Source organism: Pleurodeles waltl, chromosome 7 (genome assembly GCF_031143425.1).
Source record: "Pleurodeles waltl isolate 20211129_DDA chromosome 7, aPleWal1.hap1.20221129, whole genome shotgun sequence".
NCBI lineage: Eukaryota > Metazoa > Chordata > Amphibia > Caudata > Salamandridae > Pleurodeles > Pleurodeles waltl.
The window spans coordinates 128,152,214-128,164,875 of record NC_090446.1 but is presented as its reverse complement, the minus strand read 5'-3'; the positions used below and the strand labels follow the sequence as shown (position 1 = coordinate 128,164,875).

At 42.8% G+C, this 12,662-nt stretch overlaps 1 protein-coding gene across 1 annotated transcript in view; it reads right to left on the bottom strand.

The window, feature by feature from the left end:
* Nucleotides 1-2,053: 2,053 nt before the first annotated feature.
* The window catches only part of LOC138303832 (sodium-dependent lysophosphatidylcholine symporter 1-B-like), a 121,583-nt gene continuing 110,974 nt past the window's right edge, over nucleotides 2,054-12,662 (bottom strand). The window contains exons 13-14 of the mRNA XM_069243297.1: nucleotides 6,348-6,527; nucleotides 2,054-3,853 (exon numbers count right to left, since the gene is read on the bottom strand). Coding sequence (XP_069099398.1) covers nucleotides 3,835-3,853; nucleotides 6,348-6,527 — 199 coding nt within the window. The 3' untranslated portion in view covers nucleotides 2,054-3,834. The remainder of the gene's footprint in view (nucleotides 3,854-6,347; nucleotides 6,528-12,662) is intronic.

Sequence of the window (12,662 nt, the reverse complement as noted above, 5' to 3'; positions counted from 1 at the left end):
GTCCCCTTTACTGGGTGGACTTGTGGCTGGGGCTACTTATTCAACTGAATTACCCCGTTGTTCACTCATCCTCGTTATGAGTCTTCATGATTGAGATTTTACCTCCAGTGGATACTGGCGTCTAGAAAGCATAATAACATTTTTAACTTAACTTAGAATGGATCAAGCGAAAACACAGGCACTCATGTGAAGTGCTCCAAAACAAAGAATAAAGTAGCTTCTAACATAGGAGCAGTGGAGGGATTCAAGTAAGATAGAAGTACTTGGTCCATGCTCCTGGGGAGGGCTGAACACAAGAAGAGGCATGATGCATGCATGCCATGGAGCAACGGAAATGAAGGATAAGAGAGCGACGAAGAAATGGACAAATGGCAAGCCTATGGGCGGGTTGAAGCCCACTGAATTGTATACAACAGTCTCTGAGACATCATATGCACTGTCAAGCCGAGACCTAAAAATGAGGAAGGGACTGAAAGTGCTGTGGAAAAAAAAACAAGAAAGCCCTTTTCATCCCCAAAGTATAGTTCTCAAAGGGAGATAATTTGTTAAGCCACATTAGCTTTTGATGCATCTTTTCTACAATCTATTCTGAAGTTCCTTTAGCGGCGCTGCTTCAATGACTGCCACACCTGCGTTGAGATATACTATACTCAGACTGACATCACAGAGGAATTTCTTCATCTCAGGGCAGGTCCATGACAATAAAGAAGGCAATTTCATTGAAAACACAGAACATTGAGAGGATAATGCAGAACACATGAATCTATAAAGGATTCCCACTGTGAAAGAAAGACAAAGAATAAAAAAAGTGCATGACCACACAGTTTGAACGCTATATTTCTGGTGTGACAGAGCATATCCGAAGTCAGAGGATCTAGACTCTGGTAACTCCAGTCAGGGTTTTCTAGGCTACCTCTACTGTATTCAGGCAATTTAAACCCAACTGTTTGGAGGATGCCTGCAGCAGGTAAGGGACCCTCTATGTAGAAGGTAGGAGGTCACTTTGTTGAGGTCAGTTTTGTAAGGAGGAATTCTGTCCATTTACTTATTTTTCCCACTTACAGTGGGAACAACAGGTATCCAGTATTTCATATCTAATGATCACTGGAATAGGATGCAAATGGTGTCAGAGATATGGGAAGGGATATAACACTAATGTCAACACATGGAGGGTGGAAGTAGCAGACCAGAATCCTGAATTCACCTGAAGCCTGCAGGCAAAGAGAGTGAAATGGTTTGTGCAGGGGTTGGGACTTCCCTTTTAAAGCGGGGTGGGTAGGGCAGAGACCACAATGAACAAACACTAATCACAAAAAGGGACGGCACACAATGGACAGGGTCCAGGTCCTTCTCCACCTACCTAGAGTCCACAGAACAGGGAGGGGTAAGTCTCTTCTCTAGTATATAATATGGGACAGGCTTGGGGCAGGGGAAGATACACTTGACCAGGACGTCAGCCTGATGACTCCACCTCTCTTCCCTTCCACAGCCCTATGAGTGGGACTAAAGTGGTGCGGGATCTTTTTTTCAGAGATTCACAATTCCTAGGATAATTGTGGGATTTTCTAAAAGCGCCCCTACCCAAAGGAGGAATAGAACACCTAGGGAATGAATCTGGGAGAACTGAAAACCTGAAGAAAGAAACCAGGAAATACTGTTTTGTTCAGTAAAGTCAAATGAGAATTAATCTGTGAGGAGTGGCCAGAATTGCTTAAGGTGATAGGAAGTATACTGAAACTAACTCCAAGGCTCTCATACGTAAACCTTACGAAGAAGTAAGGATTTCACCTACAGCAAGGACACTAAAGTTTTTATGAATATGTACACAGTGCCATGGAGATAGAAGAAGAAGCCACCTGTCTGGCAACCATTCTGTTTCTAGCTTCTATTTTACACTAGGCCATATTCAAACCTGGTCTACAGAAAACTGAGGTAGCTTTCCCATAGAATCTTAAAGTCCTCCAAGCAAAATATACAGGTTCAATGGGGGTAAGCATTCTTCGGTTTCAAGAGCTGTTGTGTCAAGCCCCCCAGAGTCCCTTTTCCCAAAAAACACACTTAACAACTTTATATTTGGAAAAAAAACATTTGTACAAATAAAACACATTTTTGGCAGAACACAACTTTGATATCAATTGTAAACCATACTTAAAAGACCAAGACATCAACAAATAAGTGTGCAATGGTGGTCAGTAGAAATCGTTTGGTGATGCAGAGCCTCTGAGACCACCAGGATTTGGCAACTGCCAGTTGCATGTCGGATGAATGCCTTGATGAATCTTTGGTAGTAGGATGTGTATTATTTATGTCTTATTGGTTTAAAACTTTTTTTTAGAGCACCTCCTATTGTCTTCTGTGTACTTCCAACTACATAGGGCCAGTAGAAGACCGTCTGGAGCTTCACAAAGTTGAGTCCAGTCAGTGAAAAGGAGGACCTACTCAGACATTCTTCTTCACAATGCCCATGGACACCAAATTCATTTCTGGATGGGCTGGGGAAGAGAAGTTTTCAATGTATTCCTGCAGCACATGGTCTTGCTCAGACCTCAGGGCACTCAACAACTTTGGGCCCTGACCTCCAAGACTCTTCTTACGATGTTTGAGTCTTTGGTATATTTCACTTGGGGCTTAGGTGTGCAGCTGATGACCATAAGCACCTGTGAGGGTTTTAGTGAGATGCAGATTCCAAAGGATTTCCTGGACCCTTGCCTCAGTAAACTTTGTGTATGGTGCAGAGGATGGTGAATTTAATCCTAACCTCCAGTAGGAGACAGTAAAGCACTTTCAGATCCACTTTGATGCTATTCCTTCTCAATAGCACCAGGTACATTCTGATAGCTCACTGCTAGAGCCTTTGCAGCCTGATCAAGAGGTTGCTTACTCGACCATGTTCACATGCTCTATTCCAGCCATCTCTCAGAAGAGTATGACCCTTTCAGAAGCCAAGGCCTACCTGGTTAGCTGACATGGGACAAACTTTTCCTTCATCCTTACTGGTCATTTATAAAGAACATCTGTAAGGATGTTCCTAACGTCTCCATAGGCCAAACCACAAAAATCTTTAAAACAAAAAGTGAGGAAAAAGCAGAACCTATGAGTAAACATTATAATAATAAAACCAATGATAATATTGAATAAAAGTAATATTCCCAAAAAGTGAGACAATCAAGACAATCAAGTCTGCAAACGGAGGTGCCATTTTCATCACTGCAGAAAAATTGCCATCTTAAAAGACAGCTGCCACCAAGACAAGCCTGGAGTTAAACCTCTAGGCACTGCCTTGCCTCCAGATTTCCAGAGTCCCAGCAGTCCGGTTGGCTTGCACAGACTTGAATTTTACAGAGTCCTTTGAAATACTGCCAAAGCATGTACTTAGGATGAATGTGGCTTTCGGAAGAGCTATGGAGTGATATGTTTTCTTGAATTATTCTCGAGAACACAGCCCGATAGAGGGATCTCTAGACTCTCTGGCACCAAGGACTTAATGCACCAACATGAGACAGAGAACCTGGTAGACTGCAACCGCCTGCAACTAACTGAGCATTACATGGGTAAGATGCGTACTAGGCAACAATCAGTCCTGCGATGCTATTGCCAGCTTCCACCTACATGAGGTGGTACAGCACTGGTGCTTTTGGAAGCATTGAGACAAGCCTTCTTAGGCAGCTAGGATCTGGTAAGGGCACACAGCAGGTCCCAACTAACTCCTGTGAGGTCGTTTGGAAATCATGTATCAAAATCTCAGCTTCACCCAAAACTCCAGGGACTCAAGCTCATTTAAAATGCACCCATGCGGCTCTTTATCTCTGCTCACATCAGTTTTCTCAAGTGAGTTCATTCCTCATTGATTCGTCTGAAAATATATAAAGAATACATACAACAAAAGTGTTATCAGGAGATGGAACCAAAGACCCAGATAAACAGTCATACAATTAATCACTCCAGCCAACACATATGCACACGTTGGTACACAGACAGCAATCCAGAAAGTTAAATAAGGCACACCAAAGCATTAACACAGAAGTACACACTTGCTAACCTAGAGAAGAACACACTCACGAATCAGCATACCTGAACACAGTTCAGCACATCCTAATGCAGAAATAAACTAAACTACCAACCTCACGATTGATGCAGGGACAAACACAAATAACAAGGCTCACAGCCCCAGATACGTTTAAGGAGACAGGGAGGCCCACAGCTTTTTGTCTTCTGAAGGCAAGCTCAAGTCCTCAGCCCAGATCCCTGAGCCCATTAACCTCTAGATCCTCTTATTCACGTAGCCAGTCTTGTCTCCTGCCTTAATCTTTCGATGTGGGATAGCTACCCTTCTCTCTTTTCACATAATTACAATTAACTAGTCAGCACTTTGTGTTTTGCCTCCATCCTGATCCACTCAGGCATCTTCAACAATTTTAAAGGAAAGCTGCAGAAGAACCCACCTCCCATGGGTGCTTCTAGGGAGATGAGGGAGTGGGACATGAGAAAGTACGCAAAAGTGCCAGCACGCAGACACAACAACATCCAAGCTTCTTTGGGGCCTGCAGCACCATGATAATTGTGTGGGGTCATGAGACACGAGGTCTTGTGAGGTTCTATAGCACGCTACCTGTGTGCGTCCTGGGGCATGCTGCCTTGCAGGCGAATGTGATACCCATACTATGTGGGAGCCTATGACACAAACTATGTTCTGTGCTTGCAGCTGCTTTCCATTGTGGGCCTGCAGCACCCCGTCTGCTGGGAACCTGCCAGTGCCTTCCACCGTTGAAGTCCACCCTGTGTGGGCTGTACACCACCTCGCCTGTGTGGGGAGCAGGTAGCTGCACCCAATTCAAGGGCCTACATGTATGCAGTAGAATGTCTGCCAGGAGAAATGCATTTCAACAGAATACATGCTTTTTACATAAGCCAATGACATACCACTTCTAGAGAGCTGTGAAACTGTTCCTCCTGAGCTCCTAGCTGGAGTACAAAGCTGCCCGATGCAGATCAGTGTCTGGGCCTCATCATGAGGCTCCAATTTCAATGTCTAGTACTGTGGGAGTCTGTCAGAGTCTTTATTTTGAGCCCATGTGCCTCCATGAATTTTACAGATGCATAACTATGAAGTGGAAAGAAACACTGGTCTCTTCTTCTGTCACGCCTGATATGATTCTGGCCCCAAGATCTTGGGCAGACGGATTATTCATCCTGTCCACCTGCTTGCTTATGATGCTGGCTTGAACATGATAAGGTGGACCGTTGCTTTGGGACCAGATCATATTGGCTCACAGAGGCCTGAGACCAAATCTTCAGATTGGGGCTATGCAGCCACTGGGGATGGGGATGCTTCCAGGGGATCCTGGGGAGGGCCCTGTGCATTTTCTGTAAGGAGCGGCTGCCCACCAGTGATATTACCATACACGGTGGAGCTAAACCTCTACCTGCTTGACAGGCTGCCCCAACTCCCATTCTACTCATCCCTGCAGAGGGTATGTGGACAGGCCCATGGGAAGTGGACTGAGCTCTAAGCTCTGTACATCAGCAAGGTTATCTCTGAGAACCATCACTGTATAGCTGGCAAATAGAAACTTCGATCCACATTGTCTGTACAAAAACAGCAGTTCCTGACGTCTAGCAAGAGAAGACTTAGATCAAGGGTGTTCAGAGTAAGGCCAGGAGGGCTAATTTATTGTAAACTAGTTAAGATAGCTACTTGCAATGAATTTACATAAAATGAATTTGTATGGAACTCATTCACATTGTTAGTGGTTATCCTGAAAATCTGCCAGCAAAAGGTAAATTCCTACACCTGACTGAGGAGTGTATTCGACTTTTATTCACCCTTCTCTTGAGCCCTCCTATGTCACACAACTACTGTGGGCTGCTCGAAGTCACTACTGAAAACTAGCAGCTAAACAAACTGTGGGACTTCTTCTATAGCCCAGGATGTCAGCCAGTGGCTCATACTAAAGAAGGGATGGGGCTTCTACATGCACTGCTGTGCAACCTCACCCATCTGTCCTAACTGAGTCTGTAGCATGCACCTCAATGATGTTTGGAGTCTGAAAGTAACACACAAGTATCCAAGTAGCACATGCAGATTATATCCTCACAGAGTTTTCATTGTGCCCTCTTTAAACCCCACATGCATCTTCCCTCTTAACATCTCCCATGTCTTCAGTCACACTTGGATATGACCTAATAGTCTCTAATTTTTAATCCTTACTTCCCTGTGCCTCCCAATTTTGATTTCAGTCACACTTCGGTCTGAGCTCTTAGCCACTCATTCCAGAATACAACTTCCTCTTCACTTCTTCTTGAACATGTACTCCATCCTCAAAGAAAGCCGCTGCCTCTCCTCTTACCTCCTGGCTGCCTCCAACTCCACTCTTATCTGCTTCCTTCTTGCCTCGTTGATAGGGTACGAGCAGAATACGACCATGCTATACAGCACCAGGGCTATCGGCACGGGTGCTATCAGCACTTTCAGGACAGAGATAACGAGAGGGTTAGGGGTGCAGTCTCCCGCTTTGTAACCTGCAAAACTGGACAGGTAGATGAATTAGTAGCTGTGCCCGTGGGGGTGACACATGAGTGCTGCACATGAGAGTACATGAGATAAAGTGAAAAGTCTTGTTAGTGAAATCATATGGATGAATATTCAGCTTAGTGATCACATTGTATACATTTACCTTCTGATTTAAACCGTCCAACTAATATTTCTTTTGCTTTTGTGCCTATTATTCTGATGCTCTTGCTGAAGCAGAAAGTTAAGCAAAAGTGTTCTTCCATATCCTAAAAAAACTTGGACAACACGGACATCTCAATAATGTTCTCACTTTTCACTAAAAAGAAATTTCACTGTGGTCTTCAACTCCAAAATCCAGCACACTTGGGAGATGAAAATCCCATTCATTATCTATCATAATGTCTTGAAATAGGATTGCACCATCTAACTAGACAGCTGCCCTTTAGGTTGACGTAAAATGTCATAAACTGCATCCCAATGAGTCTTGCAAATAGTTATTTTAAACCATTATTTATCGTTGCAATAGACAGTTCATTTTTTGGTTTAACTACTGCAAACTGCATCCCAAACTCTGTAACCTCGCCTCCATCAGCTGCACCTCTTCCCTTTGAACTTGTCTCACAATATTCCCTCCTGGCCTGTCTTTGGATGTAATATATGCAGCAAATGGAGTTCATATGTTCTTGGGCTTTGATGATGGGTGAACTTCTTCAGGTATTCCTCTTTCAGTTTGTTAGACTTTGTAATCTTCAGTAACCATTACTTGACATCGGAGTCTAATCATCCTGCCTCAACCCTTTGCAATACTGCATCTCGCAAGCAGACCTATAGCCGTTGTTTAACATCAACTATGACTTGTTTCTTGCAAGTATCTGATGATTACAACCAGACCTTGGTGAAGCCACCCTAACTATCTTCAAAGCCCAACAAAGATCAGTAAACAACAGTAACATATATCAACAAAGTGACCAAATCCACAATATTCTACAAACAGCCGTCTAAATGTATTCCTCCACTTCTCGATTAACTCATCCACGCCATGGTAACAAGGGATTTACAGTTCATTAATGAGCAAATATCTAATTAATTTCTTGACCTTATTTGTTTCTCTAAATATTTTTTTTATTTTATCCTCTCTCTTTATGAAGATGGTTTCTCTTATTTTAACTATTTTACCTTCCAGAAATGTGAAATGTTCCTTAAATTTTCAAACTTCCAAACTAAACCATACTAATTGACCTAAGGATAGCAATGTAGATAAGATGGTTCACTGACACTAAAACATTCTTTATAGTCTTACTGATTCCACAGCTCTAGATCCTATGAAGTAGGTCACTGTAGGCACAAGTAGTCAGATATGGGCCTTTGCTATCCTATCCTTAGAGGCCTCTAGTGGCTGCCACCCGAGCCAGAACTCAATCCAGCCCTTGTAGATCGCGCACAAAGGGCTCTACATCAGTACCCACAAACCTTTTGGGAAAAGTTATGTCTAGATTCCAGCCATGCATGAATATGCAGTGGGGAACAGCAGGCTTACTGATAATTTCAAGGTACGAGGTGCATCCCTGTGGAGGTAAAGCCCAGGCAGTAATTTGCTACAGCAGTTGTAAAAGGTCACCACTGAACCAATGTACAGAACATATCTTGCTGAAATTTCTAACACTAAATTGGAAAACAGCTGTTATAGTCTTACCTCCTATTAAGTTTGCTACGAAGAACCGTTGACTAGTTTTATCCATGAGCAAAACGCTGACAGCATGTGCATACCCTTGTGGTTTAGAGGTAAACACGCTATAACCGAACATATAGGGGATTGAACTTCATGAGCTCCCTAAAAAGCTTTCAAGAGGAGGACTCAGTACACTAAGTGTTACAATAAAGATAGTCGTAAATTCATAAGTGGGTGTAAAGGAACAAAGGACCTTCTACAGGAACATCTCACTTTTACGAAATGCAGCGATAACCTGCCGAAAAAGCAGTTTGCAAGGAAACATTTGTTGAAACGAGTAAATATTTTTTAACTGTACATGAAATTAGGTCTCTGTATTTTTGAGTTGGGAAAAACAATCTAAAGTTAATCAACCATACAATCACCGGAGCCTCTTACTGGGACAGAAATTAAAATAAGGCGGTAGTAAACCAAGCTGAAAGAAAGTAGCTCTGGCAAACATTTTAATATGTTAATCTCACAGACAATTTAATCATTTATGGGCAAACGCTACACTCCAAATGTATGTTTTGGGTTTTGTGTGTGTGTTGGGGGGGGTTGGTTGGCTGGAGATTTTGTTCTCGTTGGAGATGGGCCAAAATGACTAGAAGGCTGACAGCACAGCCATGTTATTTGCCCCCCTCCCCAATCAAAATAAAGTTACTTGACTGCTATGAGGCAAATTTGAAAGGCAACAGAAGCACAAGGGCACACACAGAGCAGCGATCAATCACCTCATGAGCCATCTTAGTGGCTGGAGAAAACACAACTAATTACTTGGTCATTGGATGTTTGATTAAAACAAAATATTAGATTGTGTCTAGCTGCTGACGACTTCAAGTGGTGGAGTAATGGGTTTGTACCTGTGGATTTTAAGTAATACAAACTGAACCTATTGGGGAAATGTAAAAAGGGGTAAAAATTGAACTGGTGCAGGGTAGCTACAAAAAAATAAACAATGACATGAAACTGCACCCCCAGATAGCCTGCTTCAGATCAGAAAATAATCCATATGTTTTGTTCATAACACTGGTATCCAAAGAACCAGACATGTACGTATTATAAGAATATTACCAGATAAAGTACAACAAATAAAAAACCATCTAATATACTGTAAATTGTCTTGCTCAATCTTTTTGTACACAAACACCCCATGAATGTTATGGAGAGTGTCAGCCTAACCTTACCAAGCAAAACTACACCTAAACCACACAAAGAAAACACCAGTTCATTCTCTATAACCACCTGCCATGTTGTGTCAACAAAAGTACATAATAGAACACTAAACAATAGAAATGAACCCTGTCATGTTCTGGAGCCTATAAGCATGAACGAGAACAAAAATCAGCATTTTACCCCTTCCCGATCTCAAAATTTCAGAAAAGAAAATGCCCATCTTTCCAAATCACGCATCTGCTGAAATCTAAAGTGGTTGCAAGAAACATCAATGTCTCGAGCAATAAAGCCACACTTTAAAGTTGTACATTTTGACAAAACAACATAGAAGTTTCAAGTTTTAGTTTTCGAAATGAGATGAACAAAATACTGTTTAGATCAAGAAGTCTGACGTGTGTCTGCAATTATATATATTGATTTGATTACTGTTAGGGTGCAAAGTACAACAAATGGTTTCTTAGCACAAAATATTGTTTTAAATCCCGTGTTACGTTCTGTTCCAAATATGAATTGCATATGAACGTTGTTTTATGTATTTGCATGTGGTGCAAAAACTGTGTCTTTTCCCTGTATGAGCCGTACAAAAGCCACACAAAAGAAATACATTAGAAATAAGGCATGTGGAGGCGGATGTAGAAACAGGATAAAATGACTTGATGGTCATGAAAAATAAAATTAATCTTTTAGCACTGCGAGATAGAAGTTGACTATGGTTTTGTTCCTTAGTGCCATTTTCATGCCAACTTTACTGAGTAATTTTATGTCGGGGACTCATTTCATAATACCAAATTGAGGTTACCTGTACGATTTTATTTTTACATAATTGAACAAAGTACATTTAGATATTAGATTGTCCTACTGTCCATATGGTGCTGCCTAGATTACCGTTGTGCCTCGTTAATGGCACTTTCTTTGCTCTGCCCCCATCTGTATTATTTCATCAGAATTGTGCATTTTACATCTGGGTAATGGGGTGGCGTGATGCACTTTAGATTGGCACTTTGCTCCTTTATTATTAACAAGCTACAAGAGGGCTGCCTGCATTTCATTATTACTCCATTGTAATGAGATTTTGCATTTTGAACCAGAATGGCATTATTCCAATGACTGATCATTTTGGAGCCCTATTGAACTGCACTGAGCGAATTGTTTTATCTGAATATGTTTTTTTAATTGCTGTGCGACTTTTTGTGGTGTATATTGCCAAAATAAAGTTATAATGAATGAATGATTCATCTTTTGGTAGTTCAGGGGTGAAAAGAAGTGCATTCATGAATATTTAAAGGAGGTAACATCAGCAAGCTTAACAGTTACGAAGAATTAGTATGCGAATGGCAAAGAGTTTAAAATGACAGATAAATTTAGAGTGTCAAAAAACAGAGCAAACAGATAAGGGGTTCATAAAAGACTGACTATTGTTTTGGAAGATGCTATTGTTTCGGAAGGTGACTGTCTAGCTCTGTAGAAAGGCAGTCAACAAAGGGCTGTTTATGTGGTTACTTTAAAGGTAAAGCAGAGTAAAGGGATAGAGATTCCAGATGTGTTTTGTTCAGGCCACCACATGTTCCGTGCTCTAGAAAAGGGTAGAAAACTATAGCAAAGAACATTTAAATTCTCAGTGAGTGGATAGCAAAGCAACCAGAATGTTGGATGACAGGGAGAAATGATGAAGAGAAAATGCAGAGGTGCATGGAATTTGAAGGTCTTACACTTGCCAGAGTGGCAGTACTTCATGGTGAGGGTAAGGAGAATTCTTAAGATCGCATAGGGTCTTTTTTTTCTCCCCATCACCCATCTGCATAGGAAGTGAACACTGAATTTCCTATCATCCATCTGCAAAGGATGTGACATCACTGGATTTCCCATCACCCATCTGCACAGGAAGGGACATCACTGGTTTCTCACCCACAGTACCCCGAGTTCGTCCCCCCATCGAGGACCTACTTAATGTCCGCAGCAGAGCGGACGCGCAGCAGGTGCACCTATGATGTGCAAAAGGTGCACCAAAGGCAAGCCCGTCTGTACTTCAACTGCGCCCAGCACCAGGAATCCTGGCTCTCCGCACCACATAACATGAAAGGGGCATTCACATGCACCACCTGCAAGCTCTCATGTACTCTCCTACACCCTACATGCACCACTCCCACAACAACAGCACCTAACTCGCTCACATACACATAAACCAGCCACTCTCTCATGCTCACTCGGGACAAACACCATCCACACAACATTCCCACTTGCATGCCTGCTCCTTAACACCTGCTGGCTCACCAAACGCCACAGAGATATGGGACCTACTGCACAACCATGCTCCGGACCAGCTCTTCCTCATGGAACATGACTAAACCCAACCTTTGCACCGGACATCACTACAGCTATCCTCAACAAGATTGCCAGATAACACCATCAGCGCAAGCCTGGTTGTGGATTTGTCATCATATTCAAGGATACCAACTGATGCACCACCTACATGGACAGCCAGACCAGCTACATGGAACATCTCAAGTTCAAGATACACATCACAGCCCACTTCTCCCCGGTTGGAACTCTTGTATACAAACCACCCGGACCCCGCACCAATTTCACAAACGACACCACAGTCGCATCTCATCATCAATGCCAGCACCTTCATCCTCCTTGGAGACCATAGAATTTAACATAGAAGATCACACCAACCCAAACTCTGTGGACCTTCAAGCAAACCTCTGAAACCTTGGCCTCACCCAGCATGATACCAAACCCACCCACCCGGTCACACTTCGGTTGGACCCGATTTTCTCAGCAACGACACAGTCAACAAGCCAGGAAGTATGACCTGGCCAGACCACGCTCTAGTAAGTTTCAGTTTCAGCATACCCATCCCGCACCACCACAGACCTACAACCGCCATAACTGCCCCATGCAGGGGAAGAGCATCACAGAAGAGGAGCCTCCTTCCGCCCTCTCTGCACACTGGCCTGAGTACACCAACATCTTGCGAAAGCCATCAAGAACCTCGACAGCTGGATAACTGCATGCCAATGACACCCTGGTCCCCAGTGGCTCTCTGCAAACTTTTATCTGTAGCCATAACACCATTAAATTGGACTGCATGCGGCGACACTGTGGCTCCCCTCAAGTGTAATCCAACAGCATGAGACCAACCACAGACCAGGTAGGTGGTACACAGAGAAACACATGTTGACGAAATGCTACTGCAAGCAACTGGAGGGTAAAGGGAGAACAAGTCAATACAACACTGATAAAGACATCCTCAAATAAGCCCTA